Raw genomic sequence first — 23,257 nt, forward strand, 5'->3', positions numbered from 1 at the left:
AAGTAAGGCGCTATCTTGTAGGAAATTTCTCTTCTAATTTGTGGCACTGAAAGGAAATAGTCTAATATCAGGTTAGACTTTCTGAGCTGATGTGGTAATTATAAATGCATTTAGGTTGTTCTCTGAATTATATGATTACAATAATTCCTCTTATGGTTATTTATAAAAGACAAAATCAGACCCATATCATTATTTTACAACAGTTCTTTTTCTCCTCTTTCATTACTGAAACTTTGAACTTCCTATCAGTATTTTTTAGGAACAGTTCTTTCACAGGAAGTTGCTGTCTGTTCTAAAGTTTGAATGCCAGTTATTTCAGATATGATGAACTTCAATGCAGCTCTTTTTATGTATGTGTTCACTTCTCAGAGAAAGTGGTGTATGCCTTTGGGCTGGGACAGTTTGGACAACTGGGCCTTGGCACTTTTCTTTTTGAAACATCAGAACCCAAAGTCATTGAGCGTATTAAGGATCAGAAAATAAGTCATATTTCCTGTGGAGAAAACCATACAGCTTTGATGACAGGTATGAGATCATTTTTCTGATTTTTCTTTCTAGAATCGGATATAGTTTATTATAATATGAATGATAATGTAGAATGAGTGTATCTAACTTCTTATAGAATTTATGCCTGAGAAAATGGAATTATGTGATTGATATTCTAAATATAAAGTTATAAATAAGTTTATAAGTAAAGTAAGGTATAATTCAGAATAAAATAAATATGGGTGCTGGAGTGTAGCTCAGTGGTATCACATGTTCTTAGCCTTATGAGGCCTTAAGCTCAATCCCCAGCATTCAAAACAAAAATTAGCCACGTTTAGAACCTTAAAGTAGACCTTTCGTCAAGAGTAAGACCATAAAGTACTTTTGAATTGTATTTCTTTAAAGGCTCTTAACTTTTACAAAATTCTCTCAAGCCAGAGAGGAAAAAAAACATACAAGAAAGCTTGTTTTTCTACCTGCTCAGTATAGAAAACCTGAAGTCATGCTCAGTGACATGTTAGGATACTTTGACCACCAGGGGGCGTTTCAGGACTGACTCCTTCCTTCCTTTTGGAAAGTAGTAGACAAAGGACATTGCAGTGACCACCAGAGGGCGTTTGTGCACTGACTTTTCTTTTCTTGGCAAAGTAGTAGGGAGAAGAGCACTGCAAAAACTACTGAGTGAATACACCTCCCTCTTCCTTGTTTTCTCAGTTACTAAAGGAAATGTTCCTTTGGCCTGGTTACTACTCAGTGTCATAAACTAGATGCTATTGATAATGTGGAACTCAATAAAAATCTCCCTAGAAATGACTTAGTGTTTGTAACAGAAGGACCCATTATTCAACTGGTTTACCTAAAAACAAGGTAAAACATGAAAAACTCAAAAATAGTTCTAGGGTATTTGAATAATTCAGACTCTTGTATTTATGTTTTTCCTCCTTCTATCCAAAACAACTCCAAAAAGTGTGCAGCTCATATAACAGTATTTATTTAGAAAAAGTAGAATTTGGAAAACATGGGCTACTACCATAAATAGTTCTTATAGTAGTTTTACTGCCATAAAGAGTTCTTTCTCTCAGAACTATTCAAGAAAAAATGACCTGTCTATTATCAAGTATTGATGATCTCCTTTGCATAGCATGTGCCAAGACTATGTAGAATATAAAAACATATCATTCCTTCATTGTCCTTGTTGATCGGTGCTCCTTACTGTGGTGCCCTAATGATAACTTCTCTGTTGGTAGTGCCATTTTTCATTGGCTGTAAGTTATCACTGATGGTAACTATACTTTGTATGAACCTATATAACTATAGGTTCTTTAGTTAAGTTTGCATCGTACTCTTTCTACCTGATGCAGAGAGTCTGGCATTTCTACCTGATGCAGAGAGTCTGGCACAAATAATGGCATATTAAGTTCGCTTGCCATTTTGTTCTTGCACCCTCCCCAGAAACACGTGTTACAGATTTTGTTCTCTCTCTTGTACAATAGGATATGTGTAGTGAGTTTGCTGGAGTTCTTGCCATAGCGTGCACGCTACCAACAGCTTATGTTTTTAAATCTTCTTTGAGCTTGGGAGGACAGTGCAGCAAACGAGATAAGGGTTTACTCTCAGGCAGCTAATTACCTCGGAAAAGCACTCATTAGAAATGATGTTCAGAAAATCAAATTAGGATAAATCAGTCAAAAGGAATTGGTTTATTTTTGTAGATTAGAATTGTAACTTAATACCTTACTGAATCCTACCACTCCAGCACAGTCTTCGGTCAGGTGCTGGAGTTTCACTTAGTGCGCAGCCACTTTGCCTTTCCCTTCAGAAATCCCCAGGTAGATTGAAGCTATATAGTTCAAAAAAAAAAAAAAAAAAAAAGCTTACCACTCTCCAAATATAAAAAAAAACAATGTATAATCTAAACAAATTCTTCTATCCCTAGTGTGGTCGTGCTTTACTTCTTTAGACCACAAATCTCCGGCAATTCTACTCATTTGGCCTGCTGATTATCTTTCAGCTTCTTGCCTAACCTGTGGTCTCTCTTATACAAGCCTTCCTATGTAGTGCTGACTTTGCCTAGAGGATGAGGATTCATTGTGACCGCCTTCTCAAATTACCTGACTAGAGGGAAATTCCCCTCCTTTGTACCCTGATTGGCTTCTGCTTCCATGGCACATGTCCCACATCCTTTAAGTGTAGGTTATGAAGGAGGGGCTAGCAAAGAAATGCAGAAGTGAAATGGAACTGTTGCGTCAGTATGTGCCAGGGTTAAAGTGTCAGGATTGCTTATCACTGTATGCCCATCAGAGTAGGACTCAGATATTGATGTGGGAATTAGAATGTTTGGCTCATCTCTGACATTGATAAGGCAGCGTTCCACAGCCCAAGAGCTAAAATAATGAAAGAGAGCCATGTTCTAAATGACGTAGTTCTCCACCAGCGAAGGTTTGCAGTCCTGGAAGACATTAATGATGTCTGGAGACATTTCTGAGTTTTACTGCTACAGAAAGAAGTTAGTCTACGGGTTAGTAGCGGACAAAGGCTAGTGATGGTGCTAAATAGACTGTGAGGCATAGGACAGACATACAAGGACACTTTGACCATTCTCAGTTCCGTGGCCGACTGTTGTGTGTACAACTGTAAACACTGTACTCTGCATGGCTCAGCAGACTGGAGGGAATTTACTTTACAATTCTATGAAAAGACGATAATTGCACTAGAACTGAATGGATCTGTCTATAACTAGAAACAGACCTTGTATGACATCAGTTTTGTTTGCCTTTCAGATATAGGCCTGATGTTTACTTTTGGAGATGGCCGACATGGAAAATTAGGACTTGGAATGGAGAATTTTACCAACCAATTCTTTCCAACTTTGTGCTCTAATTTTTTGAGATTTACAGTTCAGTTGGTAAGGATTTCATATTGCTTCTTGTATATTTTATATTTCTAGATTTGAGACTTTTGTTATTTCATAGAAAAACATATTCTTATCTTTGTGCGAGGATTTCATAGGTACAGCCAATAACTACAAGCAGTTCTGTAAGAACCAATTGTTAGACCTTGTACTCCACTGAAAAATCTCCTTTCTAATTTTTCTCCTTTAACAACATTTTCCCACAAATAGTTTCCTGCTTCCTTTTAACTTTTCTAGAAAGCTAGGACTGTGCCACGTCTGTTAGCATTGTGCCTCACGCAGCAAGCACCAGTAGAATGTCTTGCTTATAGTGCTAACTACAGGACAAATGCAATGTCACTGTTCAGACACTCTCAGACCCTGAACAAAAAGAGACTAGATACTAGATGAAGAAAGTTGCAAATGATTTATTGGTCGACACCCAGATAAGAATTAATCTTTGCAGCGCCACAGCCACATGTCTTGCTGTTCTATGGTTTCTAGTATTTTTGTCAGTTAAGAACTGTAGACGTGGGCTGCAAAGATGGTGGGGTGGTTAAGAGCACTGACTGTTCTTCCAGAGGATCCAGGTTCAATTCCCAGAACACAGTTATTCTTAAGCAATTTCCCTACTATTCTCTGGATATTTGTGACTTTTTAATGTTCTTCCAGATTAAAACATAACATTTTCTAAGTTATGATATACCTGCAACAAGAGCATTTTCTCTATATTAAATTGAAAGTAAATGGTGAATTGAATTGGTTTTATTTTTCAGTCAGTGTTTAAGGACTATATACTTAATTCATGTATATGCATATATCTATACATATATACATGTAAATACATACTTATATGCCTACTTGTATCTATGTATATATGTGCATACACACACACACACACACACACACACACACACACATATACACATATATGGAGAGTAATAGATAAAAGCTGTGAATCATACCATCTCTGAAGTTTGCCTCTAAGAAAATGTCTTGGTCCTAATCTGTTCTTAGCCCATTTATACTTAATGTTAACATTGATAGATTTTTCTGTGGACTTATACACTTGTAGGTTGCCTGTGGTGGATGTCACATGCTAGTTTTTGCCACTCCACGACTTGATGCAATAGACGAAACTGAATTTGAAGAAGTCTATGAGCCTTATATAAGTACAAGTTCTTTGTCCATCAATGAACTCTCCCCAGGAAGTTCACTGAATAGATCTTTATCAGCACGTCTGCGGCGAAGAGAGCGGGTACAGTGGGGCTCCATTCTCTATGATAGTATTAGTGGGTACAGTCGGGCTCCATTCTCTATGATAGTCTTATCTGGAAAAGAAGTAGGAACAAACCTGTTTACTTTTTAAGTCAAAGGAGGGTCTTTCAAGGTGAATGTGGTAATAAAATGGTCAGAGATTAAGGCTTTTAAATTTTTATAGTCAGTTCAAAGTTATGATATTAAAGAATACAAATGATTACCGTGGATAATCTTTGTTTATAGGTCATCATCAAACAGAGCACATTTTTATAGCTCTTCCTTAGCTCAAAGTGAGCGGTCCCTAGATTGTTTTTAAGGTGTATGTAGATTGACTGTTACATGTTTTTTCTAATACTGTGTGAAGAACATTTCTATTCATGTAACACAACTCTCAGAATGTATATACAGTATTAGGATAAAAGATATGGTGTAATATTGTACAGCAGATATGAAGGACTGAATGATTTAGTGTAATGCTGCTGTCTTTTGTGTTAAGCCTCCTCAGCAGTTCAGGTCAATAGACTATAAACTATGAACAATGGAAAACAAAGAAAGAACTCATTTACTTTAAGACAGAGAAGGCTTCCTGCCAGTTACATTAAGAGACCCTCTTGCTGTTCTTTAAAATTACTATATAAGTTGCACATCTTTTTAAAAGAAAATAGTAATGCTTAATGGGTTTGAAAATTATTTTAAGTTCTGAAATGTGTTCCTTTTGAAGGGAAAAAGGTTAAGTCTATATTTTATTATTGAAAAGTATGTATGGAGATACTGAAAACTGTCCCCTGAGTCTGTGGCAAGTTTTGTTTCTTATGGGCAAATTTTTGTTTTTCAGAGTAGACAGATGAAACACAAACACACTTCCTGACACAGGAAAAATAGGCTTTGATAGTGACAGTTTAGGGCACCTAAGAAACAAAGACAAAAAACAACATTAACAACAAAACCAGAAGGAACATTGACAGATTTTGAAGCTTTTCTCTTAAATATTTTCAGTAACTGCAAGAAAGTGTGTGCAGATATTACATGTAATGGCATCTGACAATCTGTTTAAACTTATTTTAAAGGAGAGACCCCCATGCTCTGCTTCAATGGTGGGAACACTGCCTCCGTTAGAGGGGACTTCTGCCTCCACTTCAGCTTCTTATTTTTCCCCCAGTTCAATCCCTTTCTGTTTGTCTATGAAGAACTTCCCAGAACAAAGCCCCTCTGACTCCATGGAGCCACTAGACTCAGGTAATGAGAATGGACCCTGCACCTCTGCCATTTTCATGCTTTTCTTGAGCTGTTTCCTCCTGATCCAGGGACATAGGTCAGTGGTATAATATAGTACTTGCTTAATGTGGGTTAGGTCCTAGGATTGAGTCCTAGCATTGGCAATTAATGAAGCATGTGGATTTTTTCCCCAGTCTGAAATGGTTTTTATAATACTAAAATAAATGTCTGGGAAAGTGGTACAGAAGATAAAGGTTCTTCCTATGTATGGCTGACATCCTCCTTTTGAACTCTGAAACCCACATAGAAGTCAAAAGAGAGAACTGATTGACTACTTAAAGCTGTCTCATGCGACACACTGTATACCATATACTGTGCATACCTAATAATAACAATTCAAAAAGTTTGAATAAGTGCATAATTAAGAGAAATATTGTGAGTTAAGTGAGATTCAGCATGTAAAATACTTGATAATGCATTCAGTACCACTATAAGCCCTTCCTATACACTTAAGATCATTAATCTCTACCTCATTGCATCTAACCAATAGATTTTATTATTGAAATTACAATCCCAGATCTTTTCTACTGAATATCTTTTATACTGGACTTTTTCTTCAGATCCTATAAATCCTTAACCCTTTACTATTATGTGTCTCTTCTGCATAATTTTATTTGTAGACATTAAGTATATCTCAGGAGAATTTGTCTGTTACTGCATAACCTCATTACCAAGAGATAAGAAAAACAGTAGTCTGGGAATTAAAATTTGAAACCAAAGGTGAAATGGCACACAGGTTGAAAGCATTTGTTGTGAAGACCAGGGGACCTGAGCTTCATTCCTCATTTTCATATAAAGGTAGAAGGAGAGAACTGACCCCACAAACTAGTCTTATGCCTGCCCAATGCTATATCATGCAGGCACCTCCCCCTCACACACACACACACCAACCAGTAATGTTGAAAATGAAACCTAAAAGTTGGGAATTAAGCATGACAGAGATGGCTCTTTGTATCTTTGAGGAACCTAGGCAAATGATGGAATTAATAAAGGGCCAGGAAGCCACCAAGAGCAGATCATGGAATAGCCAGTCTAAGCAGGATGTCAATGATGAGCTGTGTCTGGCTGCACCTCCCATAGGGTTCATGTTGAAATAAGAATCAACATCAGATGGTGCTTTTTAACCCTAGACAGAAAAAGACTTGAAGTTGTTAGGTAGTGTGGGAAGAATTAGAGGAGGGGGTATGTGAGGCAGAGATGGTCATATTTCATTGCATTCATATTTGAAGTTCTCAAAAATAAAAATTTCAGAAGCATTTAAAAAGGCTCGAAGTAGTAGCACATTCTGCCAAGCCGTGTGTGCAGAGAAAAGACAAGTTTATAGTTTAGTAAAGTTATTTCACACTTTGGGAGATTTCAATATGGAGTGATATACAGTTTTATACTTTTGTAGCTTGAGTAAATAAGAATTAAATTTAAAGTTTAAGTTAAACCATTATGAATAAATTTAATTTAAAAAATAATTAAATGAGTCAAACCACACAAAGAGACAGAATGTACATATTCCAGACTAAAAAAATAGTAGAGACAACAATTTGGAGGCAGTGTATGAGAAAAGAAAAGGCAACCACATGTAAATAGGAGATGTAGTCAAAAATGCAGGTGTGTTTGTTGTTGGAGAAAGACACAGTAAGTAGAATATTCATTTTATAGGTTATAAGAGTCCTATTTGCAATGGATAGTTTTCTTTGGTCTAATGGATTTTTATGTGATGTGTTTTAATCCAGTTAACCTTTTAAGGTAATCACTTCAGGGTCATTGTGGATTGTAAGGAAGTCAGACTGTAAGTAGGAAGAACATGTGCCTTTTAGAAGGTAAATTTGGAAGGACTAATATTAGTCAGTAACAGTGAGCTCAGGAAATTAGTATGTGAGAAAGTGCAATGCGAAATACCACTGGTCAGACCTCAAACAAAAGCACTTACAGAGTTCCCAATGCATTTGGCATTGTGGAGAATACCAGCAACCTCAGCAGGAGTTCTTGGGGAAGATCTGGCTAGAAGCCACAGTGGTAATAGTTGAGGTGGGACTGGAGAATGAGGAAGTGAAGAGGAATGTAGAACGTGCTTTTGCCTACTTGGTTATGGGCTAGTTGTTGGTATGAACTGTGAGGCCAATGGGAAACCATGTGGAAGCCAATGGAGGTGAGCCATTGGTACAGGAGAGCACGGTAACACTAGAGAAATACTTGAGAGGTTGGCACACAGAACAGCTTGTGGTGGCAGAGAAGATGCACTACACTTTAGTAGGAAAATGAGAAGTGAGTATGGGGAGATGGATGAGAGGACAAAGTAGATTTGGTTTGGTGACTGTACATTTTTTCAATCAATCCTGAGGCAAAGCCCTATCAGTCTATATAAGCTGCTATCTTTTCTAAACCTACGTTCTTTGTGTTGCAATCCACCCTTTTGTAACAGTTTCCTCATCAGTCTTTCTGTAGTGTAGTTCAATGCCTATCTGGTTTTTGTCCATTGAAGATTCCAGATTTTTATGAAAGTAAGTGTAAAATTTCCCATGCAAGTCCCATCTGCTCTTCTAGCTTTATCTTTCAATAACATTTCCTTATAATCATTTAGGTTAGGATATAACAAACTATGGCCCATGAGCCAAATCTAGCTGGTATCTTATTTTTATCAGTGACAATGTGAGGAAACCAGCCATCCCAGGTCTTTGTATATTGCAGGTGGCTGCTTTCCATGATAAAATGTCAAATGGAGAGAAAGGCAAGAAGTTAACTTGTTCTTTAGGTCCTCTGCTGCAGGGAATCAAATACCCTTTCCTAGCCCTCTTCCCATGTGTGTCTCCGTCTCTGTGTCCATCTCTCTCTGTCTCACTCACACACACACACACACACACACACTAAGAGTAATAAAATATTTTGAAGGTTTCAGATGTTCAGGACAGCCATACAAATCTTGTCTTTACTAACCATAAAGAACATTAAAAAAAATGCTCAGATGTTAACTATATTGCCTTGGTGCCTTGATATTGATTGAAGTGAGTGATTCAGTTTGACTTACTGAAAAAAGCATAGGCTGTAGACTCAGACGGAATTGAGATGGGAACTTGACACCAGAAGAATCAATGGAGCCATCTTTTTTCTCATTGTCATGGGATGTATTAGTCAGGGTGTTACTTCTATGAACATTCACCATGACCAAGGCAAGTCTTATAAAGGACAAAATATAATTGGGACAGGCTTACAGGTTCAGAGGTTCAGTCCATTATCATCAAGGTGGGAGAATGAAAGCTTCTAGGCAGGCACAGGGCAGGCAGAACTGAGAGTTACACATTTTCATCTGAAGGCAACTAGTGGAAGACTGGCGTCCAGGCAGCTAGGGTGAGGGTCTTAAAGATCACACACACAGTGACACACCAACTCAAACCTTCTAATAGTGCAACTCTCTGGGCCAAGCATATATAAACCATGACATTTCACTCCCAGGCCCCCATAGGCTTGTTCAAACATGAGTCTATGGGGGCCATACCTAAACATAGCATAAAATAAAATACATGTACTTCAACTTCAAAAGTCCCCAGTCTAGCAATCTCAACAATGTTTAAACTCCAAAGTTCAAAAGTCTCTTCTGAGATTCATCCAAACAGTTAACTATAATTCCCAAAGCAAGACAGGAAAGCAGCTGGGCAACCTCCAAACTCTTCATCTCTATGTCTGATGTCAAAGTGGTCTTCAGATCTTCAACTCCTTTTTTTCATCAACAATGGCCTTTCATAGCTTCTCACAGTATCAAGCCTCAGCTGTTCTTCATGAGCCCTTCAAGCCTTCAAAACCGGTACCACCTGAGTGACTCTTACACATTACCAAGTACAGCTGCAGCAGCATGAGGCTTGGATATCTCTGGAACAGAGCTTCTTTGTGCTCTCAGAAAACACTCCCAGAAGATTTCACCTCAGTGATGCTGGTCTCTTCTTAATCACCACTAATTTCTTAGCTCCAGCTAACCAGCATCAATAGTCCCAGTGGTCTCCTTTTTCTCTTGACTTATAAATCCAGAGACACAAGGCTGAAGCTGAAGCTGCCTAGTCCTGTTGCTTGCAGGAGCTGAGACACGGCCCCTTTTTTCTATTACATTATTACCAGCTTCCTTTATTCCAACTCCTTCACTGCCTGGAACTTGCTTTGTAGATTGATTTGGAACTTGCATGGCTGTCTCCTGGTATTAAAGGTGTGCACCACTATGCCTGGATCTTAACTTAGCTGGTTAGGATCTTGCCCCAGTGTCCCACTCCCTTAATCTGTTATCTCCTAGAACAGGACTCAGCTTCATTTCACTTCATGGTGCCCCTTTAATACTCAAACCATACATTTTATATTTTTCATTTCTCAGCTTGCTGTGCTTGTTTAAAATGCTCTTCATGGGACTTAACCAGAGAACAAAGTCTCTGCTGTGCTTTTTTGAGATTTCCTTTGTCAGTGTAATTAATATAAATCTCTTTACCTTTGCCTCAGGTAGACTCTTCAGACAATGGCAAAAATCAGCCACATTCTTCACCATAATATCACAAAAACTGTCTCTAGGCCACATACTAAAGTTCTTCTCCACTGAAACCTCTTGGGTCAAGTCTGTACAGTTGAAATCACTCACTGCAGCAAAGTCTTCCATATTCCTACTAGGATAGTTCATTAAACCCCACTTAAAACATTTCATGGCTTTTCTAATCCAAAATCCCAAATCCACATTCTTCCAATCAAAAACATGGTCAGGCCTATCACATCAGTACCCCACTCCTGGTACCAACTTCTGTATTAGTCAGGGTTTTACACTGTGAAAAGCACCATAACCAAGGCAGGGCTTGTAAAAGACAACATATATTTGGGGCTGGCTTACAGGTTCAGAGGTTCAGTCCATTATCATCTAGGTGAAAGAATGTTGTGGTAAAAATAAAAATGTATTTGCGACTCCTGTCCTGCACGTTCTCACTCCTCGATAATCCACGGAAGCCATTCCAGCTGGGATGTGTGTACACTGAGCTGGGTCTGCTCGGCCTGGCTGTTTGTCTACAGTGTGTTCAGTAAGCTTCCCTCTCCCAGCTGTCTCCCTGCTAGCCAGGAACTTTGCTCACATTCTCTACAGCCTGGTAAAATCGTGACCCAACACTCACTAATTTATCAAACAAAAAATATGTGAAATTCTCAATCCGTAATACATCCACACAATAAACTTACAACTTGTTGACAAAGATATAAACTGCCCACCTAGATAAGACAACTTGACCTATAGAAACCCTTGAAAATATCCATATATGCCTATCACCAATTAAGATCACTTGGGTCTAAATCGTCTTTCGATGGCTTCATGTTTATTCTGCCTCCTTCCTCCTCTCTCGCACCTTACAAAAGCTTTGTCGCCACCCCACTCTCTACTGTCCAATTGTGTATTGACTTGACATCAACCTTTAGGAGAATGGCAGCATCCAGGCAGACATGGTACAGGAGGAGCTGAGAGTTCTATATCTTCATCCGAAGGCAGCTAGCAGAATACTGACTTGTAGGCAGCTAGGATAAGAGTCTTAAAGCCCATACCCACAGTGATGATACACCTACTCCAACAGGGCCACACCTTCTAATAGTGCTTTATTAGTTTTTTGTCTCTTCCCCTTGGCCCTATATCTCGACCTCCTTCATCCTTTCATGTATTATACAAGTGAAATCTTTGCTTATTCCCAATATCTATATGTGATTTCTTTCTTTACCTACTATCCTATATTCTATATCCCTTATAGAATGTGAGTTCATTAAAATTAATAGTTATATTACTACTTCTTCATGAACACATACATGCATACCTCCCCACACACGTGTGCACACACTACATCTGCTTTATACCTTATATACCCCATTCAATTAAGAAGATTTAAAAGGGAGCAATGAGTGTTTACTGACATTTTTAATGGAAATTTCATCAGGGAGCACCCCATAGATGGCCAGGTGATCAAAAAGGGCATAGTGATGAATGGACAAAGTTGTAAGTTCAAATAGAGCTAATCATTTTAGATTTTCCTGCTTTATGATATTTTGTGATATCACTAATGTTTTAAGAAGTTCTAAGTGCTTATACTAGTTTGTCAATCCTATATAAACATTTTCAAATTTAACAGGTGAAAGTAACATATTACTTGGCACAACTTCTGAGAATCAGGAATTCAGGAGCTTGGCTGAGTCCTTCACACTCAGGCTTTTTCTGGACTTGTGCTGTTAGATAGGATGGTAGAATCTGGAAACTTGCCTAGACTTCTGACTCATGTGATCATTTAGCAAGGCATTTAACAAACTTTCTGTATAGACTTCTTAGAAATGCTCACAATGTGGCTTCTAGAGCAAGGATTCACAAAGAGAAAAATAAGCACACATACGTGACCAAGAAATTATAGTGATGTCACAGTTATTCCCCACTTTACTTGGGTGATCATATATATGGAATTCAACCCTATATCTTATGTATGAGAAACTACACTGAGGAAATAATACCATGGATGTGTGGGTCACTGGGTCTGTTTTAAGGCTAGCTAGCAGTACTGGATACAGCTAAGCTGAGAAGTAGTTATTCCAAACAAATAGTGTTTATGTGTCCTTGTGAATGAAGTTGTTGCTACATAGTTGGCAACAAAGTAATTAAACTTTAAATATGAAATTTGAGAATGTGCTGCTACTATGAATGACTACTGTTCATCTCCAACCACAAGCCTAAAGGGCCTTGGCTGCAGTTACACCCCATGGTATAGTGTAGAACAACCTTTTGTGTATTTGCTTTTAAGATCATTTCTATTAAGATCTGTGTTTGACTCTTTCCTTTTATTCATTCAGATTATTTTGAAGATAAAATGAACAAAGAGACAGAGATAGAAAATCCTTCAGCAGTGGATTCAGAAAACTTGGGTGAAACTACTGATATCTTAAATATGGTAATTATTTCTTGGCTATTTAGATATGAGTTGTGTGAATTTTAATTCATTTGAACTGGTGTGTATATATTTTTATATTCTTTTATTTGTAAAAGCTGATTGGTATTATTGAATGGTACATATTAATATTAGTGAATTTTACTGTGACATTTCTATCCCTGCATAAATATCCCTTTGGTCATGTGTACCCTCCCTTTCACCGTCTCACCCTAACTACTCTAATTCCTTTCTGCTATCCTCCGTCTCCTTCACTTACTAGTCTCCGAATGGACTCTAGCCAGTCTGAGCATGGCAAACATGGCCTTGCCCTTCTCCCCCATTCCCTCTGCCTTGCTAAAAATGGTTAGATCAAATTCCTAAAGCCAAGATCTATTCCCTTTTTTAGCTACTTCTTCAATCAAAAGCCCCCTTTGGCTACCTTAACTATCCTGCCCAGTCAATCATCCTAACACAGCTTTCTCCTACCTTTAAAAACCACCCTTTCCCTGTGTGCCACATATGTTGCCTCTCCAAAGTCAGTCCTTTGTCTCCCATAATAAATATCCCTTCTCCCTCTCCCCTGTTCTCTTCCCCTTCTCCCTCATCCTCTATATTTTGTCTTTTGTCTCTTTTTCCCGTTTTGATTGGATATATTTTATTTACATTTCAAATATTCCCCTTTCCCTGTTTTCTCTCCATAACCCTGTATCCCATCCCCACTCCTCCTGCTTCTATGAGGGTGTTCCCCCACTCACCCACCCCCTCCTACCCTGACATTTCCCTACACTGGGGCCTTGAGCCTTGGCATGACCAAGGGCCTCTCCTCCCATTGATGCCCAACATGGCTGTCCTCTGCTACATGTGCAGCTGGAGCCATAGGTCCCTCCATATGTACTCTTTGGATAGTAGTTTAAACCCTGTGAGCTCTGGTTGGCTGCTATTGATACTCTTACGGGTTTGCAAACCCCTTCAACTACTTCAATTCTTCCTCTAACCCCTCCACTAAGGTCCCTGTTCTCAGTTCAGTGGTTAACTGTGAACATCCCACCTCTGTATATTTCAGGCCCTGGCAGAGTCTCTCAGGAGACATTTATATCAGGCTCCTGTCAGCAAGCACTTCTTGCAATTTTGTCTGGGTTTGGTGGCTGTACATGGGCTGGTTCTCCAAGTAGGACAGTTTCCAGATGGCCTTTGCTTTAGTCTCTGCTCCACACTTTGTTTCTGTATTTCCTCCTATGAGTATTTTTGTTCTCCTTTTTAAGAAGGAATGAAGCATATGGTCTTCCTTCTTCTTGAGCTTCATGTGGTCTGTGAATTGTATCTTGGGTAATCCAAGCTTTTGGGCTAATCTCCACTTATCAATGAGTGCTTACTGTGTGTGTGTGTGTGTGTGTTTTGGTGTGTGTGGTTGATTTTTTTTTTTTTTTTTTTTTTTTGGTGATTGGGTTACGTCACTCAGAATATTTTCTAGTTCCATCCATTTGCCTAAGAATTTAATGAAATCATTGTTTTCTATAGCTGAGTATTACTGCATTGTGTAAATGTACCACAATTTCTGTATCCATTCCTCTGTTGAAGGACATATGGGTTCTTTCCAGCTTCTGGCTATTATAAATAAGGCTGCTATGAACATTGTGGTGCATATATCTTTGTTGTATGTTGGAGCATCTCTGGGGTATATGCCCAGGAATGGTATAGCTGGGTTCTCAGGTATTACTATGTCCAATTTTCTGGGGAACCTCCAGACTGATTTTCAGAGTGGTTGGACCAGCTTGCATTCTTACCAACAGTGGAGGAGTTCTCCTCTTTCTCCACATCCTTGCCAGCATCTGCTATCATTTTGATCCTAGCCAATCTTACTAATGTGAGGTGGAATCTCAGTATTGATTTGCATTTTCCTGATGATTAAGAATGTTAGATATTTCTTTATTTATTTTTCAGCCATTTAATATTTCTCAGTTGAAAATTCTTTGTTTAGGTCTGTCCCCCATTTTTAATAGGATTATGTGATTCTCTGGAGTCTGACTTCTTGAGTTCTTTGTATATATTGGATACTAGCCCTCTATAGGATATAGGATTGGTAAAAAAAAAAAAAAAAAAAAAAAAAAAAAAAAAACAAAAAAACAAAAAAACTTTTTCAAATCTGGTGATTTCCCTTTTGTTTTATTGACAGTGTCCTTTGCCTTACAGAAGCTTTGCAATTTTACAAGGTCCCATTTGTTGATTCTTGATCTTAGAGCATAAGCCATTGGTGTTTTGTTGAAAATTTCCACTTTGCTCATGTATTCAAAGCCCTTCCCCACTTTCTCTTCTATTACTTTGAGTGCATCTGGTTTTATGTGGAGGTCCTTGATTCAATTGATCTTGAGCTTTGTACAGGGCAATAAGAATGAATTGTTTTGCATTCTTCTACATGTTGACCACCATTTGAACCAGCATCTTTTGTTGAAAATGCTGTCTTTTTTTCCACTGGATGGTTTTAGCTCCTTTGTGAAAGATCAAGTGACCATAGGTGTGTGGGTTTATCAATTCTATTTCATTGATCTACCTGCCTGTCTCTGTACCAATATCATACTTTTAAAAAAAAATCACCATTGCTCTGTAATACAGCTTGAGGTCAGGGATGGTGATTCCCCCGGAAGTTCTTTTATTGTTGAGAATAGTTTTTCTATCCTGGGTTTTTTGTTATTCCATATTGGTTTGCAAATTGCTCTTTCTAACTGTATGAAGAATTGAGTTGGAATTCTTATGGGGATTACATTGAATCTGTAGATTGTTTATGGCAAGATGGCCATTTTTATTATGTTGATCCTTCAAATTCTTGAGCATGGGAGATCTTCACTTTTTGGTTAGAGTCACACCAAGGTATTTTATATTATTAATGATTATTGTGAATGGTTTTATTTCTCTGATTTCTTTGTCAGCCTGTTTATCCTTTGAGTATAGGAAGGCTACTGATTTGTTTGAGTTAATTTTATATCCAGCCACTTTGCTCAAGTTGCTTATCAGCTCTAGGAGTTCTCTTGTGGGGGTTTTTGGGTCACTTATGTACACTATCATGTCATCTGCAAATAGTGATGTTTTTACTTCTTCCTTTCCAATTTGTATCCCTTTGACCTCCTTTTGCTGTCTAATTGCTCTGGTCAGGACTTCCAGTACTATGTTGAATAGGTAGGGAGAGAGTAGGCAGCCTTGTCTAGTCCTTGATTTTAGTGGAATTGCTTCAAGTGTCTCACTGTTTAGTTTGATGTTGTCTACGTGTTTGCTGTATATTTCTGTCTTTGTCTCTTATTCCCTGCCCTTTGTCTCTCTGCAGCAAGTAAATCTCCTTTGTGCTGAGAACTTGGTCTTGGGTCCTGAGCCAATACTTCACCCTCCCTTGAATTTTTTTAGTGATTTGATGGCCACTAAGAACTATTATTTAGCCTCCATTTGTTTGTGTAGTGGTTATAATTTTTCTGCTATTGGTTTTTATTTTCTTTTTTACTTTATATGTTCTGATAAGATAGCAGACATTTAAATGTTTTTGAATTTTGTACAGTTTCCTTTGGCCTTATATAGGATCTATTTTAAAATAAGTTTTGTGTGCTAATATCAAGAAATGTGCATTCTACATCTGATGAAATATATGTTAACTCCACTTGATCTATACTGTAATTTGTCGATAACATTATTGTGTTGTTTGCTTAGATAAGAATGTACTACTGAGGTCACCATTATTATTGTGTTCGAGCCAATTTTATTAAAGAATTGAGTGCTTTCAGTATATGGTGCACATACACATACGTGTGTGTGTGTGTGTGTGTGTGTGTGTGTGTGTGTGTGTTTGTGTGTAAACTGTCTTTTTGATGAATTGTTCGCTTGATCACTATGTAGTGACAGTCTTAGTTTCTAATTTGGGTTTTAGTATTTTTGTTAGATATTAGTATAGCTACTCCTGCTTATGTGCAGATTTAATTCACTTTGAAATAAATTTCCATTCCTTTCTGTTCTCTCTATGTTTTGTTGATGCGGGAGTTTTTTGTTTCCATGAAGTATATCACTCATTATTTTGTTAAATCCAGTCACCCAATTGGTATCTATTAATCAGTAAATTGAGACCACTTACATTTGGATTATAACTGAATGGTGTGTATATGTTGCTAAGAAACAAGTCAGTTAATTTCTTCTTATTATCAAATGTCTTTCTCTCGTCCTAGAAGTGGTGGTTAACTATACTGATAATATTTCTCATATGTATGCCTAATCTTATAGTGAGACAGATGTATTCTCTTCAGTGCTCTCATGGTTGTGTTTGCCCATTTTTCTCTTTTAGGTAAAGTATGACCTTGTTTTCTGAGATGCTGATGTATTAGTCATGGCTTACATTAGAACATTCTTATTTTGAAAGGTCTCCGTTGAATTTGAAGGATAACCCTGCTAGGAGTCAGTCGTAGTGTTACTATTGCTGTGATGAAACACCATGACCAAAGTAACTTGGGAAAGGAAGGGTTTTTATTTCACATTTCACTCACCGTTCTATATATCAATTCATCATAAAAAACAGGGCAAGAATTTAAGCAGGGCAGAACCCTGGAGACAGGAGATGATGTAGAGGCCATAGAAGGGTGCTGCCTCGCTTGCTCCCCTGACCTGCTTAGCCTGCTTTTTTTTTTTGTAGAACTCAGGATCATTAGCCACAGTGGGCTAGGCCCTTCCACATCAATTACTAATTGAGAAAATGCCCTACAGGCTTGCTTATAGTCTGATCTTATGGGGGCATTTTTAAAATTGAGGTTCCCTTCTCTCAGATGACTTTAGCTTATGTCAAGTTGACAAGAAACTAGCCAACACAGTAGATGTGATTTTGATTGGCAATTATATTCTCTATTAATTAAATGAAATATATTATCATTCATTCTCCCTAGTCTTTAGGTCCTGCTGATAAAACTTATCTTATTCTAATTGATTTCCTTAAATATAACTGAGTACCTCTATTATAGCTTATTTGTTGTTGGTTGATTTTGAGGTGTGGAGCTTCATTCTGTAGTCATTTTGTCTGAGAATTCATTCTGTAGTCCAATTTGGCCTTGAACTTAGGATGGCCTGAAGCCCACAGCCTTCATATGTTGAGGTCCCCATATTTGTTGGAGTGGATGTGTCTTACACTATTATGTGAGATCTTCCTTAGTAAGCACCCCTTTCCTTATGGTATAACTTGAGGTCTCAGTTTGTTGTTAGTGTTGCTCTCAATTGCAATTGAACTTCCTAGTATAAAGTACTTGTGGGATATTTGGCAGTGATCAGTTTTTGACTACATGTGTGTATAATGCCAGTCTGGTTAAACCACTCTCCCACCCAACATTGTATTGTAATTCCCCACTGTGTCAGTATGTCTTCTTCCTGGTCAGCTAATGCCTACTGAGCTAGTGAAATATTGCCTGGCAACTGTTGTGCAGCTTTGGCTGGGGAGGCATGAACAAACATGTATCCATTACATATAGGGAACTAATAGACCAGAGTAACAGTACTACCAACGTTCAACTTGGTGACCCAATGAGTTTAGTGTGGGTTACTTACAGGAATGTTAAGTACAAGTGCATTGATGACTTTAAGGTCCTCTATGAAAATGCTAGTGCTAAAAATCCCACCTCCTGCCCCCTCTGTGTGTGTGTGTATGTGTGATGCTTTCCAACAGTTGTGTCTCTGGAACCCCCTTGAGAATTTGAAGGCTACTCAGCAGGCCAGAGAGCCTCCTATCACTAGTAGTCCTTACTGCTTATGTTACCTGGAAGGAGGGCTGGGAGACTCTCACAAGCTTCACTGACCACTGAGACTTGTGATTTATTTCCTCCCTAAGTCTTAGTGAGCTTCTCTTCAAGATGGAACACTTTGAGTAGGAGGAAAGCACTACACACACGGCTGTAGAGATAGGGAAATATAGGAGGCTTTCATTTCCAGAGCTGCTGATCTTAGGAACCCAGCACATGATGGCTCTCCAGTTACAGCACCTGAGAATAATCTTGGAAATATGGGGCAGTTCTCCAGAGAGAGCTTTCTGTGCCGATTTTAAGTCTCTTGTCTATCTAGACTCCGTGTCTTCCCCAAACCACGAGTGTAATTTCTTATAGTTCCTAAGCTGAGTGATGAATAGGTATTAGTGCCACAGCAGAAAGGAAGCCAAATATAAGCTCATAGACTGAGAAAGACACATAGCATGTTGTTTTCTCTCATGCATGGACTCTGTCTGAAAAGGAAAAGATGACATGAAAGTAGCATAGGACCCTTTAGGGGGTGGGGGCAATGGCATGAGCAGGTGGTAGAAGGATGTGTGGCTGAAGCACACACTATGCATGCGTGAGAATGCCATGATGAGACATAGTATCTTGTTGAATTAGGAAATGGTTGTATCTTTTACATCTAGGCCTATAAAGAGTGAAACCAGAAATCTGTTAGCATATGCCAGGCATTTCCATAGCCCTGAGTTCCAAAGTTTGCCCCAGTGGATTTCACCAGGGCATTTTGTCTTTCTTGTTACCCTCCCAGGGTGCCCCCTCCCAGCCACCTGTGATGTGAGTGGTCTTTGGGAAACCTCTTTTCTCACGTTTCTATTCCCAAACTTCATCCATCTCTAAGAATCTGTCACTGCAGTATTATATTCTGCCACTTGCCTTTCTTCATTTCATCCACCTAACAAACTAGGAAAGGTTCCTCTTTTGCTTCTAATATGGAAAAGCTGAGAGTCACCGGCTTGCTTTAGGCTGTATCTTGTGTATTAAGTTTATTTGTGATGTTCTAAGTAGCTTTTCTCTTCTAATAACATTAGTATGGCAATGTGGATAGATTGTATTAATAGTTTCTTTACATTCATTGTTCATTTGTAGTTTTTCAGTTATCTAGAAGATAAATTTTTATTTATTTCAGACACATATGATGACCATGAGTTCCCAAGAGAAGAAATTTGGTTTTTCACCAATTCAAAAACAACAGGTATAACACATAGCTATTGTTGTTGTTGTTGTTGTTGTTATATTACTGTTACTGTTGTGGATAAGAATGGTTTTATTATTTCTTTGAAAACTTTTGGGAAAGAAGACAAAAAAAAAACAATAACTTATATTGAAATGTAAAAGACAAGATTGCAGTGTAGTGGACTCCTGTTTGCTTTTTTATTGGTAGCTATTTCCTCTTAGGATTTGACTGCTAGAATTTGCTCTTCAAGTTATTTACCTAACCTATGATGATGATTCTTTTCAACTAAGCAATAGATAGTTATCTTAGCTCTTATTTTGGGGAAGAGCCTAGTATTTATCAGAGTGGATCTCTGAATTTGGTTGTGAATGACTTTGCATAAGTCGCTATGCTGACTTATCTGAATAACATTCACATGTTGCTAGCTCAAAAATTGTGTGCATTTTTTTAGTGTTAACTAGTTGATAATCATTTTGTAATAATTGGATTTTATATTATTTATCAAGGAAGGATTCAGAAAAAAAGCAGGATTTAAATGAAAGTTGGAAATTAGTAAGAGGCTATAAAAGGGTAAGAAAGAGATTTTAGTTAGTAACAACGTTAGTAGCAAAAAGAAAACAATAACAACAGCAACAAACCAGTCTGTGGTTTCCACAACCTTAAATAAATGAAGACCTGCTCTGCAGTCTTTTTGCTGACTCTTTGCTTTTAATGATGTTAGGGGCCAATGAAATAAAACTGTGGGATGTTTGGCAGTTAACAAAAAAAGCAATTGACTCTGACATTTGCTTTGAAAATCATGTGATTTCTATTTTCTACTGCCATTGCTACCTCATTAGTCTAAAATGTCTTAAAGAGAGATCCTACAAAATGCAGGAAGATCTTGCTTAATTATAAAAAATGTATAGCCAGCCCTCTAAAAGTGAGAGGCCCAGTGAGGAAGTAGCATGCCTTTCAGCATGGGCGAGCTGTTCTTTTGGCATGGTTGGAGAAGATCAGAGAGCACTGAGTGCCTTGGGGACCCTACTCTGCCTCAAGTAGTGTCTTCCATTCAAGTAGATGCTATGCTTAGGTTTTATTTATTTATCTATTTATCTATCTATTTATTTATTTATTTATTTTGTGTGTGGCTGGGAAAAGAAAGGAACACACATTTAGAAATAAGTTCTAGCAGTTGGGCTTGACTCTCTTAGGACTATAAAAAGAAATTAAAAATGTAAAGTTTCTAGAAACTGTAGAAATGGAAATCACCTTTTTAAATTGTCCATATTTCACGTACTGCTTTTATATTAGATTCTGTCAGGCCTACTTTAGTGAGTAAAAAGGATTGTATTTGTTATACTATTTCTGAATATTACCTTGTTAATTTGTAACAATTGTTTTTAAGAATTTATTTGGCAAATATTAATGAACCACAAGATGTAGCATGTTTCCCAGTTTATAAAATTTGAATTAATGAGCCTTCACTACATGTGAGCTTGTAGATGCAAATGTGAAATCTTCGCAGAGATTTATATAACCATAATGTCTTTGCCAACTAATAATAGTATAACGGTTGCTCCAAAAACTTTGCAGAGTCAAGACACGGTTGAGAGTGTGATGGAAAGTACACCGTGCGCTGAAAATGAGGGTAGTTATGAATATGAAGAGATGTCAAAAATCAAAGAACCGACAGTGTACAAACAGTATTTAGCAAAGGGGATCTTCATGATACGACCACCCGAGATTCTGGGAGCATTTCCAGATGAGGAAGGGGGTAAGGGCCTAGACCAGGCAAAGCTGCAGCCCTTAACTGGTGTAAAGAGCTCACAGAGTGAGCCCGTAGGAAAGGAAAGTGATGAAGAAATAGTCTCTGAGAAGAAAACTGAGGTGATGGAAATGGCAGATGTGAAAAGGATTAGAGAAAGTGAAGAGAACTCAAAATCAGAATCATTTTTTGATGACCTACCAGATAAAGACATGAATTCTGAGAGTGAAGACAATAAAGATATTGCTGAGGAAAGGAAAAGCAGTGAGCAGAATATGATCTTTGACAATGAAACAGAATTGGTAGAAGAACCAGACGGCTACATGGACTATGAAAGGCACAGTGAGCAAGACAGTGCTGAGGAGTTGGAGCAGCACAAGCTAGTAGAATCTAGTAGCGAAGAAAGAGATGACGATGAAGTGGAGACTGAGCACTTCTTATGGTTCAGCAGGATGTATGCTGAACAAATAAGTGAGAATGAACTCAGAGCAACCAGATTTTTTCCAAAGTACGATCTTAAGCATGACCACTTGTCAGGAATACCAGAGGAGCAGGAAGGACTAGAGGAGCAGGAAGGAAATGTAGGAGTGGAGCAAGTGGTCCAGGCACAAGAGGAAAATATGGAATTGGAAGGAGACAGAAAGGAGGCAAAAGCAAAAGCCCTGTCAGATGTCATTACAGAAGAGGTGAGTGAAAGTGAGGGAGAGTCAGGGGGAGAGGGAGAGGATGGATCTGAGGGTGAAAGAGGTCAAATCCATGAGGATAGTAGTTTAGGAGCAGAGCAGTGGCAAAGGGTACAGGAAAAACAAGAGAGGAAGAAAGGTACGGGTAAAAAAGAAAGCTGCATCCTGGATATGGAAGAGAGAAAAGAGGATGTAGGATGGGAGAAAGGGAGTGAGGGAGGAGAAAAAATGGAGGGGGATGAAGGAAACCATGAGATGGAAGAAAGAGAAGCAGGGGGTAAAGGAAGTGAAGAAGAGGGAGGGGATGAAGATGAGGGGGGAGAAGAGGAAGAAGGAGAGGAAGAGGGAGAAGGCACATCAGAGACGCAAAGTAGAGAGGAAGAACAAGATAGGCAAGAGAAAGAAGCTGGGAGGGAGAGAAAGGGAGAGCAAGAAGATGAGAGACAAGGGTGGAAGAAAGGAGAGGAGCTAGAATGTGAGGAGGAAGTAGAGGAAGGAGAAGTGGAAGAGGGGGAAGGAGAGGAGGAAGGGGAAGAAGACGAAGAGGGGGGAGAGGAAGACAGAGGAGAGGAGGAAGGGGAAGGAGAGGAAGAGGGGGAAGGAGAAGAAGAGAGGGAAGGAGAGGAAGAGGGAGAAGGAGAGGAAGAGGGGGAAGGAGAGAAAGAGGGGAAAGGAGAGGAAGAGGGGGAAGGAGAGGAAGAGGGGGAAGGAGAGGAAGAGGGGGAAGGAGAGGAAGAGGGGGAAGGAGAGGAAGAGGGGGAAGGAGAGGAAGAGGGGGAAGGAGAGGAAGAGGGGGAAGGAGAGGAAGAGGGCGAAGGAGAGGAAGAGGGCAAAGGAGAAGATGGGGAAGGAGAGGAAGAGGGGGAAGGAGAGGAAGAGGGGGAAGGAGAGGAAGAGGGGGAAGGAGAGGAAGAGGGGGAAGGAGAGGAAGAGGGGGAAGGAGAGGAAGAGGGGGAAGGAGAGGAAGAGGGGGAAGGAGAGGAAGAGGGAGAAGGAGAAGAAGAGGGGGAAGAAGAGGAAGAGGGGGAAGGAGAGGAAGAGGGGGAAGGAGAGGGAGAAGAGG

At 38.8% G+C, this 23,257-nt stretch overlaps 1 protein-coding gene across 5 annotated transcripts in view; it reads left to right on the top strand.

Moving 5' to 3' along the window:
* RPGR (retinitis pigmentosa GTPase regulator) overlaps positions 1–23,257 on the top strand; it is a gene marked incomplete at its 5' end in the record, with an annotated part of 48,388 nt that overhangs the window by 12,511 nt on the left and 12,620 nt on the right. For 3 of the 5 annotated variants that reach the window (XM_080910475.1, XM_080910477.1, XM_080910476.1), the window contains 7 exons: positions 370–525; positions 3,267–3,391; positions 4,452–4,634; positions 5,704–5,872; positions 12,737–12,834; positions 19,717–19,782; positions 21,340–22,197. In XM_080910475.1, the coding sequence (XP_080766601.1) occupies positions 370–525; positions 3,267–3,391; positions 4,452–4,634; positions 5,704–5,872; positions 12,737–12,834; positions 19,717–19,782; positions 21,340–22,197 (1,655 nt within the window). The remainder of the gene's footprint in view (positions 1–369; positions 526–3,266; positions 3,392–4,451; positions 4,635–5,703; positions 5,873–12,736; positions 12,835–19,716; positions 19,783–21,339; positions 22,198–23,257) is intronic. The other 2 variants (XM_080910478.1, XM_080910479.1) reach the window with 2 other exon arrangements.

The sequence above is a fragment of the Micromys minutus genome (assembly GCF_963924665.1).
Source record: "Micromys minutus genome assembly, chromosome: X".
Lineage (NCBI taxonomy): Eukaryota > Metazoa > Chordata > Mammalia > Rodentia > Muridae > Micromys > Micromys minutus.